Source organism: Ambystoma mexicanum, chromosome 2p (genome assembly GCF_040938575.1).
Source record: "Ambystoma mexicanum isolate Mex_15411 chromosome 2p, UKY_AmexF1_1, whole genome shotgun sequence".
In the NCBI taxonomy this organism is placed as follows: domain Eukaryota; kingdom Metazoa; phylum Chordata; class Amphibia; order Caudata; family Ambystomatidae; genus Ambystoma; species Ambystoma mexicanum.
This window is the reverse complement of record NC_090923.1, coordinates 26,523,721-26,547,618: the sequence shown is the minus strand read 5'-3', so window position 1 is coordinate 26,547,618 and position 23,898 is coordinate 26,523,721. Positions and strand designations below refer to the sequence as shown.

The 23,898-nt window shown below is 45.1% G+C and overlaps 1 protein-coding gene across 1 annotated transcript in view; it reads left to right on the top strand.

Moving 5' to 3' along the window:
• The window catches only part of STAB1 (stabilin 1), a 1,160,316-nt gene that overhangs the window by 434,214 nt on the left and 702,204 nt on the right, over window positions 1-23,898 (top strand). The window contains exon 22 of the mRNA XM_069643183.1: window positions 1,863-1,974. Within this exon, the coding sequence (XP_069499284.1) occupies window positions 1,863-1,974 (112 nt within the window). The remainder of the gene's footprint in view (window positions 1-1,862; window positions 1,975-23,898) is intronic.

Here is a 23,898-nt window from a genome sequence, read left to right as displayed (position 1 = left end):
GCCTATGCACAAATCCAGCGTTAAACACCTAACATACAAAACGGCTTTTCTGGTGGCTATCACCTCCATAAGTAGAGTCAGTGAACTACAAGCCTTGTCAGTGCAAGACCCTTTATTTGTTCTCCTAAAAGACACGTTGGTACTAAGAACACACCCTAGGTTGTCACCTTCCATGTTCCATGTCAACCAGCCCATTGAACTATCCATTTTCTTTCAAAGCCCTTCAGGCTCAGCTGAGAAAAACCTCCATACACTATGAGCCTCATTACACGGAAGGCGGTAAGGGTTAACGGTCACCAGTAATGGTACCGGTGACCGTTAACCCTTACCGCCTGATTACGAGGTCCCTTTGCGGGTTGGTACTTTAACGCCTGCTTTTTAGCAGGCGTTAAAAACCAACCCGCAAAGGGACCAGGGTGCTAATTACGGTAGCGCAATTTGCGGTACCGAAATTAGCACCTTCCCCATTCCCATTATGCCCTATGGGGCAAAAATGGGAATGGGGAAGGGCAATGGGGGAAGGGGGAATTACCGCCCCGCCAACCTTGGAATAGGGCGGTAATTCCCCTTTCCTCCAAGGCGGTGCCGGTATTTTACCGGCATGGACCAAGGTGCTAATAGCACCTTGGTCCACCGCCTACCGTGTAATGAGGCCCTATATGTAAGGAGGGGGTTCTTTACTATGTAAACAAGATAAAACCACTACGAAAAACAGACCAACTGTTTGTCTCCACAGCACCTGGCAGGGAAGGGGATCACGTTTCAAAAAAAGCCATCTCCAGATAGATAGTGAAATGCATACAGCTAGCTCTGCTACTCTCTATCAAACAAAACTCTGCCTTTGAGACCAAGAGCTCACTCTACCAGGGGTACTGGAGCTACTTTGGCCTTCAACGCAAACCTCCCACTGGATGCCATTTGCAAAGCAGCTACACAGAGCTCTATTCATACTTTCACTCTGCCCTACTGCATTGACACATATTCTAAAGCAGATTCACAGGTGGGACAAGCGGTGCTAAAACATCCATTTGCTGATGTACCTTCTCACAACCCACTACCTTCTCCAGACACTGCTCGCTAATCTATGCATAGCATGTGATCTAAGCAGATCCACAAGCCTCAGAAGAGATACATTACTCACCGTAATCGTATTTCTGATGCTTGCATCTGCTTAGATTCACATGTGCTCACCCTTCCTACCCTCTTGGAGTAGAAGGTGCATAGATGTTTTTCTGCCTTTATCGCTTCTTATCTGCTTTATTACATTTGTATTCACGCTAGACTTCATGCTACCTCATGTCAGAAACAAAACAATCTGAGGGACCTCGACGTGTGAGGGACCATGGGTACAGTGGACGTCACACTATGGATAGTATTACTGGCGCGCCCTGTCGACGTCCCTTTTCGAGTTTCGAAAACAAAAAAGTCTAATACTGTGCGCCTACCACTAGATGTCGGCCTATGCATAGCAACATTTTATCACATCCCAAGACCTTTCTTGCCAGGTGGTGGAGAGGCTCAGCTCTCTACTGAGCCCACTCCTTAGGGAAACACACAACTAGCTGAAAACACTTTGGTTCCGGGGAAAGATTGGAAGACCAAACAGGGACATTACATGTGAGCCCTCCGCAGGATATGATATGATGTGGCATTTATAACGCGCCTGTAGACAAGTGTTTCTAGGCGTGAGAGGAGTGTTTGGGAGTACTATGCTGTGTGTACAGTAAAGGCAATAGACATAGGAGATAAATCAAGCATAAAGAAGTATAAGATAATGTGGGTCATTGGAATAAAAGGAACTGGAACAGCAGAATTCTAACCTACTTGAATGAGGAAGAGCTGATTGTATTCTTTTCCTGCAGTGCAGCGATGGGATCAAGGGAAACGGCAGCTGTCTGTGCTACGATGCATTCCAAGGACTGGCCTGTCACATCTGTTCGAACCCGAGACGGCATGGGGAGAACTGTCAAGAAGGTGAGTGGTGAATAAGGTCTTTCAGACTCCTGAGACAGGTTGCCTATATAGATGTATAATGGAATCTATGCCGGGACTGAAAGAAAGTCATCAAACAGAGAAATTAAACCCTATAACAATAAACGATATGTCAGAAAGTGGTGCACATAGACGTCAGCGTGGAGCATTCACAAGATTGGTCAAGAGTAACATGTAGCTTTTAACCTAGTAAATAAATAACCACTGAAAGTGACCAGCACAGAGAGGTCTCCACATAGGGTCAAGAGTCACAGCAAGGAGCAACTGGGGGAAAATATACCTTGGGCAGAAGAGCATCAAGAGAGTCAGGTACCCCACAAGAGAAGGGTAAAAATGACATTGGGTCCTGAGAATCTGAATAAGCAAACAAGAAATGCAGGTTTTGAGAAAGGATCTTTTTTTATGTATCCATTGTGTGGCAGCCGGCGAAAGCAGAAGTGCCCCATAATGCAAAGGTTTTCTGGTTTTTCTGTTTTAGTAAAACAAAGTATGAAGACTGTTTGGAGCAGGCGTACAGAGGGGTTGGGGGATCCCCAGTTTGCTTCATTGCAGTAATCTTCTTCTTCTTGTTATTATTTTTCGGAACACCTTCTGTCTATGAGGACGATATGCGCCCCTTCTCGGTTACGACCTCAAATACAATAATTTGTTACATTCATTCTCAATGTTCTTGTATAGCCCTGTTTCCATTATCCTGACTACCAGAGGGAGACCTCACAAATATTTATATTGTCCTATAAGGATTTTTGGTGAGACATATTTTATGCTCATGCTCTCTTACTTTAGCAGTCCTAACATTATTCTATAAGCGGAGGGCATAATTGTGATAATGTTTGCTTGGCCTGCAAACGATTATGGGTAGTCAAATGTTCCTGGCCCTCATCATTAGTATTAGGGCAAAATATATTGAGTAATCCACAATGCCTTTTGGGCAATCTGTATACTTTCCAAGTGTTCAGAGTTCCATTGACCATAGATTTTAATGAACATTATGGTAACTCAGATATCATCAGTAAATTAATGGTTTCACTGTACACTTGTAATAATCCTGCCCAACAATATTAGTGTGATGGGGTGGCACAAAGAATATTGTTTGCACTGTAATATAACTGTGTGTATGTAGATTCATTACATTTTCTTAAATAGCCCAAGTCTTTCAATATGTTACACGACAAGGGTCCAATTCATGGAAATGTGCGCATAAACCTTACAAGGGCCGCGCGCCGAGAAGGACACTGCTCGAGCCTGCGTGCAGAAAAATGCACACTCATGGAATTCACTGCGTAAAGTAACCGTATTCGCAAGTTGCGGCCGGAACACCCCGGCACGCCCACACGCAAAGCATAAACAGCCAGATCAGCTACCTTTGCGCACTCCCTTGGAATAAATGCACCCTTCAAACAGTTTGTGGGGTCCTCCGCAAGCATCTCGAGCACCATAAACAGGGTCCCCCATAACTGTTCACCGCACCCCGACAACATGTGTATGAAAAATCGTAACTTGGTCTAAACTCGGAACATATGCATGTGAACCCTTGTAAACCATTCCTGCACCCCGCTACACTGCTTATGCGCACCCCTAAGTTAGATCACAACCTCGGTTGCATACACGCACCCCTAAATACGACATCCAAACCCACCTCCGTGCTGCGGATCCTACGCGCAAGTGTCCTTACGCCTGCGCTCGGGTGGCGGATAGTATGAAGGAGTTGCGTGGCCATTTCCCCGCCGAGAGGTTGCACGATCGAATCCATGAATACGTCTCGTGCTGTGCAATTGTTGGCGTGCAAAGGACTGCCTGCAGGCCGTCTCTCAGAACGCCCACTTTTTTAGCAAGTTCTTCCCCATTTTTGGTGTTCCGCCTCTTCCCAGCCCTCTACGCAAGCCACGTCTACACTCTGAGTGGAGTCTCACGCAAGGCCCCTGATGGCTCGCAGAGACGTGCTGATCCTGTATGTACTCCACCCAAGTCCAGGAAAAGTACTGAAAATTCGATTCCATGAAACCATGCATGTGGATTTGCGCTGAGTTTGGCGTGCAAGTACCCTTTTTCGGTGCAACTTATTGCATGAATCAGCCCCAAGTCTAATATCTTTTTGAGTGCAGGTATTGTCTGCATCGAAAAACCCCAATGAACATTTTCCTGCTAATCCCCAGTGGAGACCAGCTCACTTTTTACTGAGCCATGTCAACTTGTAGTGGGGGTCAGCACAGGAGCTTCAGGGGCACTGGAGGATCGAAAGCATAAATAGGCAAGCTTCAAAATACTCGTTAGATGCTTAAAGGGATAGCTCACTCTAAAATTTTATTGGCTAAAAAGATGGCCCATAATCAAAAATATATATAAAACATATTTTTAAACAAAGTTCCTATGTAAAGTTTTGAGCAAATGAGGCTCAAACTCAAAAATGTCAAGCACTAGGAGGCATCCATTTTGTGAAATGGAGGAGCCTCCTGTGCTTCTGTTAAGTGCTGCCTTTGCAGCACTAATGAAGCAAAAGCCAGCCAGCTGTAATAAACAAAAGCTACCACTGGGTGGCTTTTGCTTCATTCTTGTCTGAGAGCAGAGATTGTAGGCAGGAAGGCTGCATGCGGTGGCTTCAGCTTTGAGTCTCCTGGGCTCCCCCGGTTTGGGGGAGCCCAGGAGACTCAAAGCTAAAGCCACCGCAAACATAAATACAACGTTGTTGTATTTATAAATGCTGCGGTTTTCTGTTCTAAGTTTCCCGGGCTCCCCCGAGTCGGAGAAGCCCGGGAAACTTAGAAAAGAAAACCGCAGAATTTATAAATCCAACCGCGTTGTATTTATGAAGGTGGTGGCTTTTACTTTGAGTCTCCTGGGCTTCCCCTGATTCGGGGGTGCCCAGGAGACTCGAAGCTGAAGCCACTGCAAACTTAAATACAATGTTGTTGTATTTATGATTTCCATGGTTTTCTAACCACGGCAATCATAAATACAACAACGTTGTATTTATAATTGCTGCGCCTTTGCTTGCAGGCAAGTACAGGCAATTATTAATACTTCGCCGGCATCCGGCAGAGTTTTCATAATTGCTGCAACTTTCTTTTCTAGTTTCCCGCACAGGAAGTGGCAGCAATTATGAAAACTCCGCCAGCAGCCGGCGAAGTATTTATAATTGCTCTGCCTTTCATTTTACGTTTTCTGTGCTTGGGGAGCACCGAAAACTTAAAATGAAAGTGAGGGCAGCCTCCTCAATGTTCAGCTCTGCTCTGGCTGCAAAATCTCCCAGTAGGGGGCTTTTGCTGCTTGATTAGTGCTGCCAGGGCAGAGCTTAACATGAACAGAGGAGGCTGCTTGAAATGACAAAATGGATGCTCCCATGTAAACACTTTTAGCCTCGTTTGCTCAAAAGTTTACATAGGAACTTTCTTTAAAAAGATGTTTAATATATGTTTTTGATTATTGCCCATCTTTTGGGACAATAACATTTTAGATTGAACTATTCCTTTAAGTAGTAGAGTGCAGTCCAGTGAAGAGCACGGCATTTACGGCAACCCATAATAGGAAAGTACACTTTTTCTTTTCTATGTGCATGTGCTGAGGCATTTAACTATACTCTTGGATTCTGTGTTCAGGGACTTTAGCATCCCCTCCATACTGTTTAGCTTTTAACAGTGAATTGACGATGACAGATCGCTAGTTACAAGGCACAACACTCCAATCAATCAATCAACTACTCATATAACACACTTTCACCGAAGGCATCATGGTGCTTAAAGCAGAAGAGACCGAAAAACGAAGGGACCAAAACAAAAAACAGATTCACCGGAGGAGAAACGTTTTGAGACTTTGTTTAAAAGAGAGGAAGTCCACTGTAGTTCTTAGATGGTGGAGCAGAGAATTCGAAAGCTTAGGCCCCGCCACTGAAAAAGCTTGGTCGCCCAACCGCTCCTTCCTATATTTGGGTAAATGCAAAAATGCTGCGTTCGAGAATCTCAGAAGGCGGGCTGGAGAGTATCTGTGCAATTTCTCCTGAAAGGCCAAGCATCCTTTGCCATTTAGCGCCCGGTGCATAACACACAAAGCTTTAAATTTAACCCTGGCTTCGATCGGCAGCCAGTGGAGAGATTGCCGGACCCTTGTTACTCCTGCTTCAACTGGAATATGTGTAACCTGACGCACTGCTGCATTGTGAAGCACTTGCAAGCGCTGGATTAGGAAGGACGGTTGTGCCAGATATATGGCTTTACAATAATCAATGCTTACATTTTCACACGCTGCCATTGCATGGGCGTGGCATTTATCAGGATCGAAAGGGAGGACTTTCTTTAACCGTTTAAGTTTGACAAACGCTAATTAATCCGCATACTGTACTTACCTGGGCCTCCATAGATAAAGATTCTGGTATCTCTACGCCCAAATTACGAACTGTTTTGGCAGGTTCTGGCAAAGGAACAAGCGATGATGGCCAGATGTCATCCGTCCATCCCCTGGCCACCTCTGGCGGGCCAGAGATCAGGATCTCAGTGTTCCCGCCATTCAGCTGGAACCAGTTTGACTCCATCCATGCCTGGACAGATTCCAAACAATGTTTTAATCTACTGCTCACGTCTGCCTGTATCGGCTCCAATCTAAACAGAATTTGAGTGTTGTCTGCATAAGAGAAGACCCTGAAGCCAAATGAGTGATTGAAAGCCATCAAGGGGTGAATATACAAGTTAAAAAGTAACGGGGATAAGACTGAGCCCTGTGGAACATCACAGGTAACAGCAACCGGAGATGACCGATACGAATCGAGGAAGACTGTTTGAGAATGTGAAACCAAAAAGGCCCAGAACCAATCCAGCACTGCCCTGGAAAACACTCAATTTACTATAACTCTTTGAGGAGCTGCTATTCACATATGAGGCAAACCTATGTGGTTTCTTTTAAAAGGAGTTCCCTAAAGAATGTAAGTGAGTCTCTTATTTGTTTAATTTTATTTAGGTTTTGTTGAGGAAGGTTGAGCAAAGCAACGATGGGCTGGATTCTGTGCTCAGTCATGTCACTTGCTTTGACAGGGTTATAAGCAGGAACCAATAAGATTTTACTCCATATTTCTGGAAGTCTGGAGTCAAATATGCTTTCAGGAAGTAAAAAAGGCATTCCCATAGCCACTTTTTGGGTAAGTGGAAATATGTATTAAACTGAAGAAGAGACATGTTTTTGTTATCTGACGTTCCTACTCTCTAGTAATTCATGCTTAGTAAAAGATGTTTATTCCATAATAATAATAATACTAATAATACCCCCGTAAAAAATTCCACTTCAGATCAGGCAGTCAATTTATTAAAGTGCGACTCTGACCACTGCTCGCTCATACATATTTTAATTGTATTTTATTTACATTTTGTGTCCATCTCTGGCCCTTACTAGACGGTCTTCAGTGTCTTAGAAACTTCAACACTTCAAAAGGGAGGTGAAAAAGAAGTTACAATGTTTTCAAGAAAGGGTAGGCAGACGATAGAAGGGAGGTAGTCGGACGGGATTAGGTTTGGAGAAAGAGGTATGTTAGGAGGCTTTTTGGGAAATTGTCTTGTGTTTGTGTGCATGATGGGGTTCGGTTAGTTGTGAAGGTAGTCTAACGTATTTAGGTGGATGGCTTTGAATACAATGCAGAATCTTCTGAAATAAATTCTCTGCTCTACGGCAAGCCAGTGGGGCTGGAAAGAGAGCAGGGGGATGTGTTGTGTGTGTGTTTGGGAGAGTGGAGCATGAGTCTTGCTTCTGCATCCTGTATAGGTTGCAACTGCACAATGGTTCTGCTGAGGAGTCCAGCGAGGAAAGTGTTTCTGTAGTCCAACTTGGAAAGGTCACGTGCTTGTGTCTTATCTTGCATATGTGGTTTAGTTGTAGATTGCATGTTTTGGTGATGCTAGCTATGTGATGTATGAAGAATAGGTGAGCGTTGATGAAGAGGTCTATGGATTTGACAGATGTAGAATGAAACGTGTGGCTTGTCTGTGGTTAGTTCTTTGATACAGGGGGTGAATTTAGGTTTGGGCCTGGATGCCAGTTGAGTAGCCATTCTGTTTCAGATTGGTTGAATTTGAGGAGGTGGATGACCACCCAGTTGATAATGATGAAGGGATAACTTTTGTGGATGTGGTTTTGTGAGGGGGAGGAGATTTGGAAGTGTATTTATGTGTTGTCTGCATATTGGTGCAAATGGATGTTGTGGTTGCTAAGGGTCTGTCCAAGGAAGTCAACACATTGGTTGAAGAGGGGATTAAATATGGAGGATCCTTGTGGAAATATGCCTGGGTTGGAGTCGAATCGATAGAGGGTCATGGAGACAATGTTTGTCTTATCAGTATGGAAATGGGTGATCCATTATAGAACTGTACCTGTGAGTTTAAGCCTGTGGTATAGCATGTTTCGGAAAATGGTTGGATCGATGATGTCGAAGGCTGTGGATAGGTCTGGAATTACGAGGAGGGCTATGTGCCGTTTGTCAGTGATATTGTGGAGGTCATCAAGGATAGGCAGTGTTGTAGTCTCGGTGCTGTGGCCAGATTGAAAGACTGATCGGAAGAGGTGGTGATGAGTTGTTTCTTTCCTGACATACCATGACAGACTCATGGGATAGGGGTTTTCAGGAGAGTGGGTCGAAGGATGTTTTTTTTAGGAAGGGGGATTTGTCCTGTTGTGAGTGTGGATGGAATTGCACCATGTAAGAGACTGGAGTTGATGATGTTGGCCCAGTGTGGTGATGCAGCTTGAGGTGGCGTATTAGTTTTGTTTTAGCTACGAGGGTGATAAGAATTTCTCATTCTCAGTCAATGGGGTGGAATCTGTTTCATGTGCTGGAAGATTTGGAAGTAGGGAGTGGTAGTTAGACTGCAAAGTGCAAGGCTTGTCTGATTTGCATTTTGAAATAGTATGCAACTCGCTCTTATACTGAGGTAGATGGCATGGTACAGGTGGATTATGGGTTGGAGAGATCCTTGGGGAGCTCAGGGGCAACACGTTTGTCTTGGAAGCAAGACAACGCAGCGCAACACATTTTCGAATCCCGATCCCACGCTTAGAAACCACTCGCTGGTATTAAGCGTGTTATAAAATAACAATTATAATTATAATGCTAAGAAGCTTCTGTATATAATTGGTGGTAGATTGGAGTTCCTGAAGGTAGTGGACGCTTTGGCGGTGCATTTTGATATCTTGTATTTGGAGCGGCACAGTGTCCTGGGGAAGGGGCATGGATTCTTCCTGTTTGATAGAGAGGAGCAAATTGTGGAACCATAGTGTGTGCTAGTGGTTGTGAGATGTTTGTGTTTTGAGGGGGGGGGGGCGCTATTTGGCCGAGTGCCTGGGTGGCAATAGTGTTGCAATTTTTAAGGAGCATGAACAGATCTGTGTGAGGGGTTCAGGGGGCGGTGTGTATGGTGCTAAGGCTGTGTCTGTTGTGTGTTCGATCTGTCTCGTTAAGGGCCTGTGGGATGTGTGGCATGAAATAAAAAGTTCAGGTGTGTTGCCAGCGATTTTTTGGGGTAAGTGATGAGTTTGTTAAGGTCATAGCGAGTAGGTCAGGTGAAGATACTGCTCACTATGAGATAGCTGTCAGGATTCAACCTACCTGGGTCAAAATAGCTAGGTAGATGTTGGTTCAGATTGAGCTCTGGTTCTTAATGGCAAAGTCAGAAGATGCAGTGTGTACGTTGGGATTGTGTGTTGGGGTGGTAAATGAGGTGGATGAATGTGGGGTTTCAGCATGATGGAGGGGAGCAGCTGAGAGAGATGGCCTGAAAGGAAGTGATAAGTGTGAGTGTGTCTTTGTGAATGATGGCATTGCCACCACCTGGTTTGTGTGAGGGGGCTGTGTGGTAGATGTGGTAGCGTGGTGGGAGTATGTCAGAATGTCAGGTATTGTCGGGTTCCAGCCATGTCTCTATGAGAAAGAGCTTGTCTGGGACGTGCACAGTCAGAAGTCATTGATGTTGTGGGTGTGTGCACAGGCAGAGCAGCAGTTGAGGAGAATGCTCCATCAAGTTGTTTCAGTGGAGATGTGTGCTGGAGTTTGATCTGAACGTTGTTTGTGTTATGGTTGGGCGCTCAGAAGAAGTAGCCTAAATTACCAAGTTAACACGGAAGTGCTTCAACAGGAGACATATTATTATGCCTAAATTACCAAATTAACCCGGAAGTGCTTCAACAGGAGACAGATTATTATGCCTAAATTACCAAATTAACCAGGAAGTGCTTCAACAGGAGACAGATTATTATGCCTAAATTACCAAATTAACCCGGAAGTGCTTCAACAGGAGACAGATTATTATGCCTAAATTACCAAATTAACCTGGAAGTGCTTCAACAGGAGACAGATTATTATTCCTAAATTACCAAATTAACCCGAAAGTGCTTCAACAGGAGACAGATTATTATGGGGATTCACAGTGTGGTCCCCTTTTCACTCTCGCAAGCACAAAAGGGGGAAGTAAGGAGCTGAAAAGAGGGAGGTGGAGGGTGTGCGTCCAAGCAACAAAATGGAAGTTGTGGTTGGGAGTTAAACTCATAGTGCTACCTGCAGGTGGAAAAGAGAAAATGCAATCAGGCTCCCGGTGCAGATTTTAAAGGGCTGTTTGGGCATGAACTTTTAGGGAGCTCGAAGCATCAAATCCAAGGCTCGAAGGTGCCTGCTGGTTAAAATCCTAACCCTCCTTGCAGATCGAAAGGAGATCTCAATTTATCTGTAGAACTTTGTTAGTGGAAGCAGTGGATGGACTTCAAAGTGTCCATTATGCCCTTTTCATGCCAGGTTTATTTATACTCCCAGTCTTCTTTGTCGGGAGGATTTGCTTGTTTTTGGGGAGAACACGTGGTTGCTGTACCTCTTATCTGGAGAATGTGTGTGAGTAGGTGCTGTCATATTGATGGTAAGCAGTGTCACAGGAATTCTGATGCCATTATTTCCCTGACATATAAACTCAGAGAGGCCTGTGCTCAAGCCCCTGAACTACTTTATTGGAATTGTTATTGTCCTGCTTTCTGGCACACTTCTTTTGTTTGCCATACGATATATCAGGTCTGAATGTTTGCGAGCCACATCGGTTATAAGAAGCAATATTTGTAGTCATCTTTTTCCCCAGTGGTACTTTGCCTCTGAGTAGTGGTTGCCACTCAGCAAATGAAGAATCACAACTAAACCCCCCTTCTTTATACTGAGCATGCAGTGATCACTTTTAGTGCAACCGTGTCTTCCCCTCTTCATAAGGTACTTTTGCATGGTTTGAAATTAAGATTTGATAAGCAGGAGCAAAAAGACCAGCTCCATTTTAACCAGTGACCAGGAGCTACCACTAGAGAAGCAGGAGCTAAAAGCAGCCCCTGGGTAGCCAGCATTCACCAGTGACCAGGAGCTAACACTGGATAAGCAGGAGCTAAAAGCAGCTTCAGGGTATCCAGCATTCACCAGTGACCAGGAGCTACCAATGGAGAAGCAGGAGCTAAAAGCAGCTCCAGGGTATCCACCATTCACCAGTGACCAGGAGCTTCCACTGGAGAAGCAGGAGCTAAAAGCAGCTCCAGGGTATCCAGCATTCACCAGTGACCAGGAGCTACCACTGGATAAGCAGGAGCTAAAAGCAGCTCCAGGGTATCCAGCATTCACCAGTGACCAGGAGCTAGTGCATAGCGTTTCACAAATCTAACTTCCACATAAGATGCACACCTATAATATTGTCCTTAATTTATGTCCCCTTTATTTATTTATTTGGTCATTTATATTGCGCACCAAGCCCAGGGGCATCTAGGCATTAAATGTTGTATCAATGCTTTACATGTTGTATCGGTGTGCCCTGATGTGTATTCACATATTGTCCACATTCACTTAGGTTTGCTAGGCAGCATGTGGCCTAGGGAGCTATATGTAGCTCCTGGTGACTGTTGCTGTCAAGCTAACCATGCTCTTCTAGACCACAAGCAGGAGCTAAATAGCTCCCAGCTCCCCTCAGTTTTGCACCCTGCTTTGTCATGTACTCTAGCAGATCTTGATGTCTTGGACTGGTGTATGCGCTTTCTTAGAAATAACTATCAAGCATTTGTTTTTTAGCAGATATATTTGGAAAGAGATATTAGAGGGATCATTGGTCCTGAGCAAGTATATGTTTCCCCGGAGAAGGATTTTGCGCACTGCGGCTCCCCAGCTGACTCTGCCAGCCCAGGCACTGTAGTCTAGTGCTCAACTTTGACTTCATGTTGGCTTTCCTTCAGTCCTATGTGTTCATTTAAAGGGAAACAAGATCATTTCTTCCTATTCATAGTGACATGAAATACATGGACTGGAACAGGGTATCCACATGGCCATGGAGTCATCTGGCAACCGATACATGTATGTAAACTCCGGGCAGGAGTAAATGAGTCACTGAGTCCCTGAGTAAGGCTGAGTAAGGCTGAGTAGAGCTGAGTAGAGCCGAGTAGGGCTGAGTAAGGCTATCTGAGCCATTGAGAAGCATATGTAAGGCCCAGAGCCGGATTCCATAATCTTTTGCACAGATATATGTGCCCACCCCCACTACCCCGGGCAAGCCCCTGAAGAGGAGTATATGACCTGCTTCATAGGTTTTCTGGGCTCTTAGCAGATTTATGAAACCTCCTGGGCAGCGGTATGTGGCCCTGGGTAAGGGTCCACATTCTCCCCTAGGACAAAGCAAAGAGTATGCGACTCTCTGTATTTTGTATTTGTATTTTATTGTATTTTATATAGCGACTTAATCCAAAGCGCTGCACATTTTAAAAACAGGGCTTGGTACAAAATAATGATAGATAGTACATATCAGACATCAATCAATTCTGGTAGCAAGCAATCCAGGGCAATGGAGAAGATGAGTTTTCAGAGAGAGACGAAAGAGAGAGTAAACAGTGATAGAGCGTAGAGAGAGTGAGAGAGCATTCCTATGTAAGGGAGCAAGAAGCTGAAAAGATCGGAAACAGGACTGGGCGCATGGAGGACGTGGAACGTTCAGTCTAAAGAGACAAGAAGAGCGGAGAGAATGCGAGGGAGTATAGAAAGATAATAGTACAGCAAGACAATCAGGTGCAAGCCCATAGAGAGATTTAAACACTAAGCAGAGGAAATTAAATTTGAGTTGGGAGTGAAAGGGCAACCAGCCAAGTGAGGCAATTGAAGAGGAAATAGAGTCACGATAAGAGAGAAGACAAAGTAGATGAACAGAAGAATTATAGGCTGATTTTAAGGGAGCAAGACGAGAGCTTGGGAGACCAAAAAGAGTGGTAGAACAGTAGAAAAGTTGAGAGAAGATTAGGGAAGAGATAAGAAGTTTGGTAGCTTGAAAATTGAGGAAAGGACAAACTCTACGAATATTATAGAGATGGAAACGACAGGAACGAGAGGTAAGAGAAATGTGGTGAGCAAAGGAGAGATCAGAGTCAAGGTAGAGGCCAAGATTGCGAGCCATGGGAGAAATAGGGAGACTAGAGGGAGGAAAGGATATAAAAGGAGGTGGCGGTTGTGGGGGTAGAGTGTTAGAGGGAAAACTAGCACCTCAATCTTCCCTGCATTTAGAGTGAGAAAGTGAGAGGCCATCCAGCATTTGATAGCGGAAAGACAGGCTGTAAGAGTGTGGTGGATTTCGGGAGTGAAGGACGAAAAGGATAGAAAAAGTTGTGTAGCATCGGCGTAGAAGTGATGAGAAAGACCAAAAGAAGAGATTATGGCAGAAAGTTGAGAAGTGTACAATGATAATAGAAAAGGCCCCAAGACTGATCCTTAGGGAACTCCGTGCTCGAGGGGGAAAGGCGAGGAGGTCTTGCCGGCTCAGATGATGGAAACAGTTCTGTTAGACAGATAGGAGGAGAACCAGGAAAGGACAGAACCCCTGAGACCAAAGGAAGAGAGAGATTCCAAGAGCAAATAATGATCCACAGTGTCAAAAGCAGCAGATAAGTCAAGAAAGAATAAAAAAATAAGAGTGTTTGGAATAGCGAGCTGAAAGAAGAGAGTTAAGCACACAGATCAGAGCAGTCTCAGTCGAGTGAAGAGGACGAAAAACAGACTGAAAGCGGGGAAGAAGAGATAGATCAGTGACAAAGGATGAGATCTGAGAGTATACAAGAGGCTCTCTAAGAGTTTAGAGAGGTAGGGTAGGAGGAGATAGGACAGAAATTAGAAACAATAAGAGGATAAGCTGTGGGGTTTTTCAGGATAGGATGATAGTTGCATTTTTAAAGGCTGTAGGAAAGACAGAGACAAGTGTTAAAGAAAGAGACAAGATATGGTATAAGAAGAGGGTAACCCTTAGGAATAAGAGCAGATGGAATTGGGCCAGTGGGAGTTTCTGTAGGATGAGCTTTGGCTAGCAAGAGTAGCACATCAGAGTTGGAAACGGGAGTAAAGCAGGAGATGAAGGCAGAAGGGATAGGAGTTAAGGTGGTTGGGGAGAGAGAGAGTTTACAATGTCTTGACGCAGAGAGTGAACTTTAGAGGAGAAAAAGTGAGCAAAATCAGATGCAGACATAGTAGAATGAATAGAGTGATCAGGTGAAGGAGGGAAAAGGAGCAGTGTTAGAGTTTGAAAAAGAATTCTAGGATGGGTAGATTGGGTGTGCATAAGATCTGAGAAAGAGGCACGTTTAGAAGAGATTCGACAGTTGTCGTAGAGGGTGTGAAAGGAGAAATAGGCAGAGTGATTAGATGAAGATCTTGTTTGAGTCAGCGTCTTTCCAGTCAGCGGAGAAGACGTTGCATAGCACAGAGATGAGAGGAGAGCCAGGGTTAAGAGGGCTTACGGGTAGGCTGAAAAGCAGTCAGAGGATGGAGTTGGTCGGGAGCAATGGAAAGGGATGATGAGAGAGCAGACGCTGCCTCGTCAGCTCTGAGAGAAGAAACGTTTGAGGAAGAAGGAAGAATAGAGCAGGGAGTTGAAATTGCGTAGATCACGCTGACATTTGTTTTTTGCGTGAAAGAGAAGTAGGGGAGGTCTGAGGAGTGGAGAAAAGAAGTGATACAGAGAGTAAAGAGTGGTCAGATAGGTAAACAGGTAGAGCTAGTACAGAAGAAGCAGTGAAAGAAGAGAGAAAGATTAAGTATAGTGAAGAACCAGAAATGTGAGTAGGAGGAGTAGGAAGTGGTGGGAGCAAGTGGGAGTCAAGGATATAAAGGAAAGGAGAGACCGAGTGTGTAGAAGAAAGATGAAGATTGAAATCTCCTAATAGTACAAGTGGGGTTGGACTAGGGAGGAAACGGGACAGAAGATGATTGATATCATCGCAAAAGGAGCCAAGTGGGCCAGGAGGACGGTAAAAAATGAGGAATGAGATAGCATGAGAAGTGGTGAAGATCTTGTAAACAAATTCAAAAGAAGAGTAGAATGACGTAGGAACTAGCGGAGGAATGGAGGAATAAGAAGAGCGATAAAGTATGCCAGTCCCCCCTCCGCGACTGCTGGTTCGGGGGACATAGGCAAAAGAAGACAGAGAAGAAGTAAGAGAGGCAGCAACAGTTATTTTATGGGTAAAATCCAGGTTTCAGTGATGCATAGAATGTGTGAATCACTGACCCAGAGTTTGGAATCCCTGAGTAGGGGAACTTGAACCCCATGCAGCCTGTCCTGTCCTGATACATTCTGGTTTCACCATCACCATTTTGTGGCCAATGCTGGATTTGACTTTTATGGACTTCATTGATTCACGGTGCGTCACCCTTTCTCAACTCTCATGCTGGACTTCCTTTGCATCTTGTACTCATAGTGGCCCTGAATCATGCTGTTCCCGTCTTAATCTTGTATCCTGACTTGCACCATTATGTGTTACTACTGACTTATGCTATTGTATTCGCTCTCCCCTCTTGCTTCGGCACTCTTTCTGACTGCTTACTCTCTGCTCTCCCCTCCGCTCCCTTCTCCCTTCTCCTATCTCCTCCCCTCCTGCCCTTACTTTCTTCTATGCATTTACTCTACCAGAATTGTCCCTGGACCTAGTATGATAGCAACCTCGTCTGTCTCCTCCGACCTGCCCTTATTGTCACCCCCACTCCCCATCCAGCACTATCGGAAATGTTGTCAGGCCTGGTATGATAGTTGCTTGTTTTGTTCCTCCCCTCCCTTTCTGCACCCCTCTCCCTCACCTTTTTTCTTTCTCCGGCTCTACCAGAAATGTCATCAGGCCTAGTACGGTAGTCGCCTGTCTGTTTCCATTTCCTTCCCACTCTCCCCTCCCTTCTTTATCTATGTCTTAGCTCTTGCACTATCTGAAATGTCGTCGGGTCGAGTACGATAGTTAATTTCACATCCTTACTGTTCATGGCCTGTAAGAATGTCATTGTTTTTTCCCTTGTTCCCTCTCCTTGCCTTGAAACACTTTGAAACACATTGTGTATAGGCGCTATATAAATAAACTATCATATCATATCATGCAGGTGTATATTAGGCCATGAGAAAGAGTATGTGCACCCTTGAGCATGTCTATGTAAAATCATGAGCATGAGTTAGGTGAGCACCTGAGCAGTGTTCTATAAACAGGAGTATGTGAGCCCATCTGCACATGTGTGTAAGTTGCTAATGTATACACACACCAGCTGTACCCAGAGTGTAGCTCTCTATATTTTTCTCCCTCTCCCTCTCCCTTTTGCCGTGCTTTCTTTCACTCTATGTCTCTTGCTCTGTATCGCCATGCCTCTGTGTGAGAGAGTTACGTTGTCCTGTGTGCATTTGCTAGAGGCTGTCCAGTTGTTGTTGACAGCAGTGCAACAAGAGGGTCACAGGGCTGTATTTTCTACGGTTAAAAGTACAATGGCAGCAAACCAGCAACCAACATCATCACAACAGTACCTAGACCTCAACCGTAGCAAGAATGAGATGTGGGACCTTCACAAATTAGCGCTCTAGCCAATGAACACACACCAACGGCCGTGATCCTTACAAGCACACACCAACGGCCATGATCCTGACAACCCTTTATCACAATCACTGCAAGCAGAGACTGCTAGCACAGGCAGGCAGACACAGTGAGATGTGATTCAAGTAGTCAAGTAGTGTTGATTAGGGATATTATTTGTACAAGGCCATTGAAGTGGTGATAGACATCTTAACAAAATCTTCAACAACACAATAGGATGGGTCTCCTTGGGTTCAACAGCTTTTAGTCTTGCACATTTTAATCTGAGCTCCCTTCTGGGAGATGGGAATTTGGTACACAGGTACTCACAGTCCAGGGATTCATGTGTATCTACATTAAGCCTGTTACAGTCTAATATTTCTGTTACTCAACTGCACCCCATATTCCTCAGTACATCATTTTGTTACCACCAGGGTAATAGCCATACTTCTTCCTTGCATACATCTTTGCCAGAACACATCTGTATTAATCATACTATCATCATGCACAAAGTTACTCAAAAAGAGTCTACGAACATTTAGTAATCCATTGAATGTTGCCAATAAATTGGGTCTAATCTACATGAATATTCTTCTCAATTTCATCTCAGCGAATAAGATTATATATTGTTGGGGTGATAGAAATGTATACCCCATCAGTTCTGGCCTTTTAAATAACTTGAGTTTGGCTAGATGAGCAAGATTCTCCTGCCAATCTCATTCCTAGCTTTTTTATATAATTGATTTACCAATACAGCAAAATCGAGATATTCATCGATGGACCAATTAATCACATTAAAGAATGTATGGTTCAATTAAACAAATTAATGTATCACTTTACAGGAACCAGGCTTTATTTATTTATTTAGTTGTTTTTTGATAGCGTGCCTAATACCATACCTGAGTAGGGTTCCTAAGCGTGGATCCGGGATTCAAAGTTATTCCAAGTTTGAGCCTTAATGTTTGGATGGGTATACATTGTGCTAACGCCAACATGTAGCACCAGATTTTCGCATCTATCTTATTGAGCCATGCATTGGGATTCACGGGACTCGCTTGCATCGCAATATGAGAGTATGGGAACCACACTCTGTTTTGTTAAGAAACGATCTGGGGATAGATCTCCGTCGTCGGCTGGGGCCTCCCTTTGGAACAGCCTCCCTGCCACCTTGAAACCTGAGGAAAGCCATCTCTGGTTCTGGAAGCATCTCAAGACCTTCCTCTTTGCCTCTGCCTTTGCCCCCTTCTCCCCTGTTGATCTGTTTCTTCTCTTGGCATCGTGCACCTGGCCACCCTCTGTCATTCGGGCCCAGGTACCTGCTCACCCTGCCACCCTCCTGCACTGCCTCCAGGCCACCCTTTGCACTAGGGTTCTGTATCTGTACCCATACAGCCCCCACCCACTTTTCTTCTGGACTTATCAGATATACCCTATCCGACTAACTTTCACCTGCCTCTTCCTGGCTGCACTACCACGGTTTACCCCCCTATTTATTCTTATTATTTACTTTATTTCATGTTTTTTCTGTTTTCCTCTCACCTGCTCCGCACTCTTCCACTCCCCCCTTCCATGCACTTTTCCCTTTTCCATGCACTTGCGCTTTCTTAAAAGTCACTGGGCCTAGTAAGATCGCTGTTTTCTTTGTTGTTTCTCCCTTCTTCCCCTCCTGTTTTGCCTGGTCGGGCTCTGAAACACTTGTGTACGAGTGCAATACTAATAAAATATCATATCATAAGCTCCATAAGGCTATAGCCTGCAGATGCACAAACACATCTTTTAATTGTGGCCATCAAGGCAGCTGTTTTCCCCTTTTTTTTCCAGCCATACGGTATCCTTTATATTTTTATTAGCTATGGTTGCCTCTAAGTAATCATAGGTTATTGTTCGCTCTTTCTCATCTCCAAATTTCAATCTCTTATTTTCAATCCTTCTTTACCAAAGCACTTAAGTTTAGTTTTTGTAGTGTTTACTTTCAAATGATTCTGCATTGCATAACTATAGAGGGCTTCGAAACTACGCTCCATTCCCACTGCTGTATGATCAAATACCATACGGTTGTCCACGTAGGCCGTCCAAAGTATGTGTCTATTTCCCAATTTCAGAGGGGAATTATTGCGTTTGCGGAAGATCAGAGATGAACAGGTTGAAAAGCAGGAGAGCGAGAGCCAACAGGCCGTTCAAAAGAGACAACAATATTTGGCATTTGCAACTCCTCCCGCTAAAGCAGGCCTTACTATCGCTAGTGATGGCTGTCCCAGTTTCTCCTTTGGGCAGGTTTCTGAGCCTGAGGTTTTTAATATTGTTAAAAACATGAAGCCAACATCACGTAAAGCTGATATTTGCCCTAGAAACATCATTAAGAAATCATTAGATACATTAACTCCATGGATCACGAAAAAAGTGAACTCCTCTTTTTAGCCTCCGCTGTACCTGTGGGCTTGAAAGAGGCATGGATTACACCACTGCTAAAAAAGCGCTCCTTGGACCCTGCTGTTTCTAGCAATTGTCGTCCAACTACAAATGCTCCTTTTTTGTTAAAAATCTTGGACCGAATAGCCTACTTTCAACTTCGGGAGTTTCTTGAAGCAAACAATGTACTTGGTCGGCGCCAGTCACAGAGATATGATATGATATGGCATTTATAACGCGCCTATACACAAGTGTTTCAAGGTGTGAATAGATGGCTCTCTTAGATCTTAAAGCTAATATATCTGACAATATTGAGAATGGCCATGCTACTGGATCTCTCAGCAGTCTTTGATCCGGTTGCTCACACCATTCTAGTCAGTAGGCTTGCTGAGGTTGCCAATGTGTCTAGTAATGACGCGGCCTGGATTGAGTCCTTTCTCAGTCATCGTACTGCAAAGGTTTTTGTGGATGACTTTAAAGCCTGTCCAGTTATGTTGCTGTGTGGGGTGCAACAGGGCTCTTGCCTCTCGCCGACATTATACAACATCTACACCCATGCTCCTGGTGTCAGTTACACCAATTATGTTGACAATGCTCAAATCATCCTCGAAATTGCGGGTGATTATATCAGAGATTCTGAGGCTTGTAACCAGATTTATATTACGATACAATCTTGGATGGCTGTAAATTCACTTTCCCTGGATGACATTAAGACGGAACACCTGAACTTGGGGTCAGGTTCTCGACTATAAAAACTGGAGCCTTGTTATACACGTGTTTGATTGTTGACTGTGCCATCTCAGTGGCTCCCTTTGTCAAGACGTTAGGTGTATACTTGGATCCCCAACTGTCTATGCAGAAGCATGAACTTCATCTGCGGTCTACCTGTGAATATGTTCTCAAATTGTTGACACAGATTATACTCCCCCTACCCCCCCCCCCCCCAGCTGAGAAAAACAGATCTATATTGGCCAGTGCCCTAGTAAATTCCAAACTGGATTATTGTAATAGTCTGTTTGCAGGCCCTTCTATTGCCAATTTGCAAAAGCTCCAGACCATCCAGAATGGAGCAGCTAGGGCAATTAGGGGGCATTGGTAGCACTTCACTGCCTACCAGTCAAACAGCAAACTGCCCATCAAATTCTCATCTTGACCCAGAAATGTAGGTCTGGCAATGCACCTCAGTACCTTTGTGATCGACTGAAGGTTGCTCCCAGTTGAAGACTTCTCTGCTCTAATGTTGATAACAAGCTCCTTCAGCCACGAGACAAACTTCAGAATGTTTGGGGCATGAGGTTTGATGCATGGTCTCTGTGTGTCTGGAATGGTTTGACAGCCTCAACATGAGCCATCCCTTGCTTTCTGAGTTTAGGAGAGACCTTTTAAAACGTGTTCGTCTAATAAGAAGGATTAGTTGAAGAAGACCTTCCTAACCAGGATCCCTTGGAGCTGGGATGCTGACATTCGGCAGAAAGATGACTTACCCTACAAGTTGGCGACTACAGAAGTTCCTACAGAAGATGCAGAACAGTGATTGTTCTAGTGAGGTAGCCCACTGGAGAGCTGATCAGTCCATCAGGTAGTCCAGTGACACTTCTGAAGGCTCAGGATAGCTAGATCCTTGAGAACGCGTTGAGACTGGTTGGTCCCACTAGTTCAAGTATTGAAGCACCACTCAGGGCCTACGCAGATCAGGTAGCCCAGCATGGCTTCACTGGGCAAAAAGCAGGGTGGGAATGCTGGGGTTCTTCGGGAGTCGACCATGGATCTTCAGTCGGCTTCTCTTCTACACAATATACTTGACTTCAACGCTGATCCGAAGAAATGGCTGCAGGAGTCCTCTTCCTATCCTCAATCATGGGTGGAAGCAGGTCCAAGCCCACCAATGTTAAGGATCTCCATCATTCAAACAGCCACCAGTGGTCCAGTCAGGGACCACTGTGGGTTTCACTTATGCCACACACCTAGACTTTCAGGCATCACAATGTGAAGTGGGACCAGACAGTCCCACCCCTACCTATATGGCCAACGAACAAGCGAAAACGATTTAAGGGCACTAGCCATATTTAGATATCTAGACGTGGTAAACGCGAATGTGCACATTAAAAATAATGCAAAATGGTAAAGATGTGATTTCTTGGAAAAAAGACCAAGGCTAACTAGCCTTCGGTGTGGGATGCACACCCTAATGATCACTAAGTGTTTCTATTGAAAAATTAGATATAGTATCTCGTATTGACTCCAAAAGGATTTTTGTCTTTCAAATAAGTTATTGATACTGTTTTGCTCCAAGATGTTCTTCAGTTTGTTCTTTAGAAAGCTAGAGCCGATGCAGTAATTGCCAATGCCTTTCGGACCATATTCATCAGGGCATTTGGTCATTACAACGTAGACCAATCAGTTCAGCTATAATGGTGTCAGAACCCCATTCGTAAACCCCAGTAATATCACAATGGCATTTCCCAATGGGGAAATTCAAGAGACAACATTATTCACGGGGAATGGATCCCAAAACATAAATCACTGTTGATTAATCGGTAATGGAGGATCAATAATTGCATTCAGTAAATCGGTGCATACATCACCAATTGAATCATTTGCCAGTATACACCATCAAGTAAACATAAGTCCCATGAGTTATTCAAAAATCATGAGTCACACGAGGTAAGAAAAGTTGGCGAAATTGCCAGGTGGTCAATAATTGGATTTCGGCAATGGTGGCCCCACGATCAGGACGCGGACACTCCGTTATAGGTATCATTGAAGAAATAGATGGGTACATGTTAGAATAGGATCACAGATCACGGTTATTCCCCACACAAAGTCATATGAAAACAGGTCATGGATATTGACTGTGACACCGTCATGCATCAAATCAAAAAACATTTCATTTAAGGTTCATATTGTACATTAGGCCACAAGAGAAGCCAACACAAGACAACACAATACAGAACATATAAAGGAGAGAAAGCAAACCAGAATGCATGCAACGGTACCAATGTCAAGTGTGCCGATATCAGTGTGATCCATTTGTGTAGCGGATACATAACATGAAGTACTTGGTGAGATCACTTTTTGTCTCTGGGGCAGTGAACCCTGGTCAGAGTGAGCAATACCCGCTAGAGCGCTTCCATTGTGATAGGTGCTCATGGATATCTAGGGCAGGAGCTGTGTTCGTCTCTAGGGCATAGGATTCACCCATCAGTTATACCTCGAATAATCGCTGATACGGTGTTGCGCAAGTTTAACTCCTGACCTGCGTTGCTGGTCAGTGTTCGGTGTACTGGCTGTCCTTATGCCAGCCAGGATCGCAGTGATATAGGAAACAATAAATAAATAAATATGCCATCATTCAAGCTGGTGTTCAGAGGAAATCAGCTGTTCACTTGTTGCATTAGTGCTCTCATGCGGATTGATATTGTAAAGCAGGGGGGCGCTCCCAGGCAATAATGGTTTTGCAGGCTATGCACAACCAAGTAGTTCAGGTATTTTGGCATGGTTTATGCTGTTGGATTTCCTTTTTAGACATTGTGCCGGCAGCTTCGTCTTACTTTGTCAGGTAGGCCTTTTTCCTCTTCGGTACCTGGTTGTGCACTTACTCCCCTTGTCTTTTTAGCACATCACTTTCTTTCTCCCTTGTGATAGACAGGTCACTTTTGCTTCTAGACTGTCACCTCGCCACATTTATACTATATGTCAATTGACAAGTCACGACTTGTGTCCTTCTGGGCATACACCACTGGAACAGAGTGAGCTGAGTGTAGGCCCTCACCCGAGCCCAGGTCATGTGCAGGAGCACTGGAGCAGAGTGTGCCGAGTGTAGGCCCTAATCCGAGCCCAGGTCATGTGCAGGTGCACTGGAGCAGAGTGAGCCGAGTGTAGGCCTTCACCCGAGCCCAGGTCATGAGCAGGAGCACTGGAGCAGAGTGAGCTGGGTGTAGGCCCTCACCTGAGCCCAGGTCATGTGCAGGAGCACTGGAGCAGGGGGAGCCGGGTGTAGGCCCTCACCTGAGCCCAGGTCATGTGCAGGTGCACTGGAGCAGAGTGAGCTGAGTGTAGGCCCTCACCTGAGCCCAGGTCATGTGCAGGGGCAGTGGAGCAGAGTGAGCCGAGTGTAGGCCCTTACCTGAGCCCAGGTCATGTGCAGGGGCAGTGGAGCAGAGTGAGCCAAGTGTAGGCCCTCACCTGAGCCCAGGTCATGTGCAGGTGCACTGGAGCAGAGTGAGCCGAGTGTAGGCCCTTACCTGAGCCAAGGTCATGTGCAGGTGCACTGGAGCAGAGTGAGCCGAGTGTAGACCGTCACCCGAGCCCAGGTCATGTGCAGGTGCACTGGAGCAGAGTGAGACAGGTATAGGCCCTCACCTGAGCCCAGGTCATGTGCAGGTGCACTGGAGCAGAGTGAGACAGGTGTAGGCCTTCACCTGAGCCCAGGCCATGTGCAGGTGCACTGGAGCAGAGTGAGCCAAGTGTAGGCCTTCACCCGAGCCCAGGTCATGTGCAGGTGCACTGGAGCAGAGTGAGCTGAGTGTAGGCCTTCACCTGAGCCCAGGTCATGTACAGGTGCACTGGAGCAGAGTGAGCCGAGTGTAGGCCCTTACCTGAGCCCAGGTCATGTGCAGGTGCACTGGAGCAGAGTGAGACAGGTGTATGCCTTCACCTGAGCCC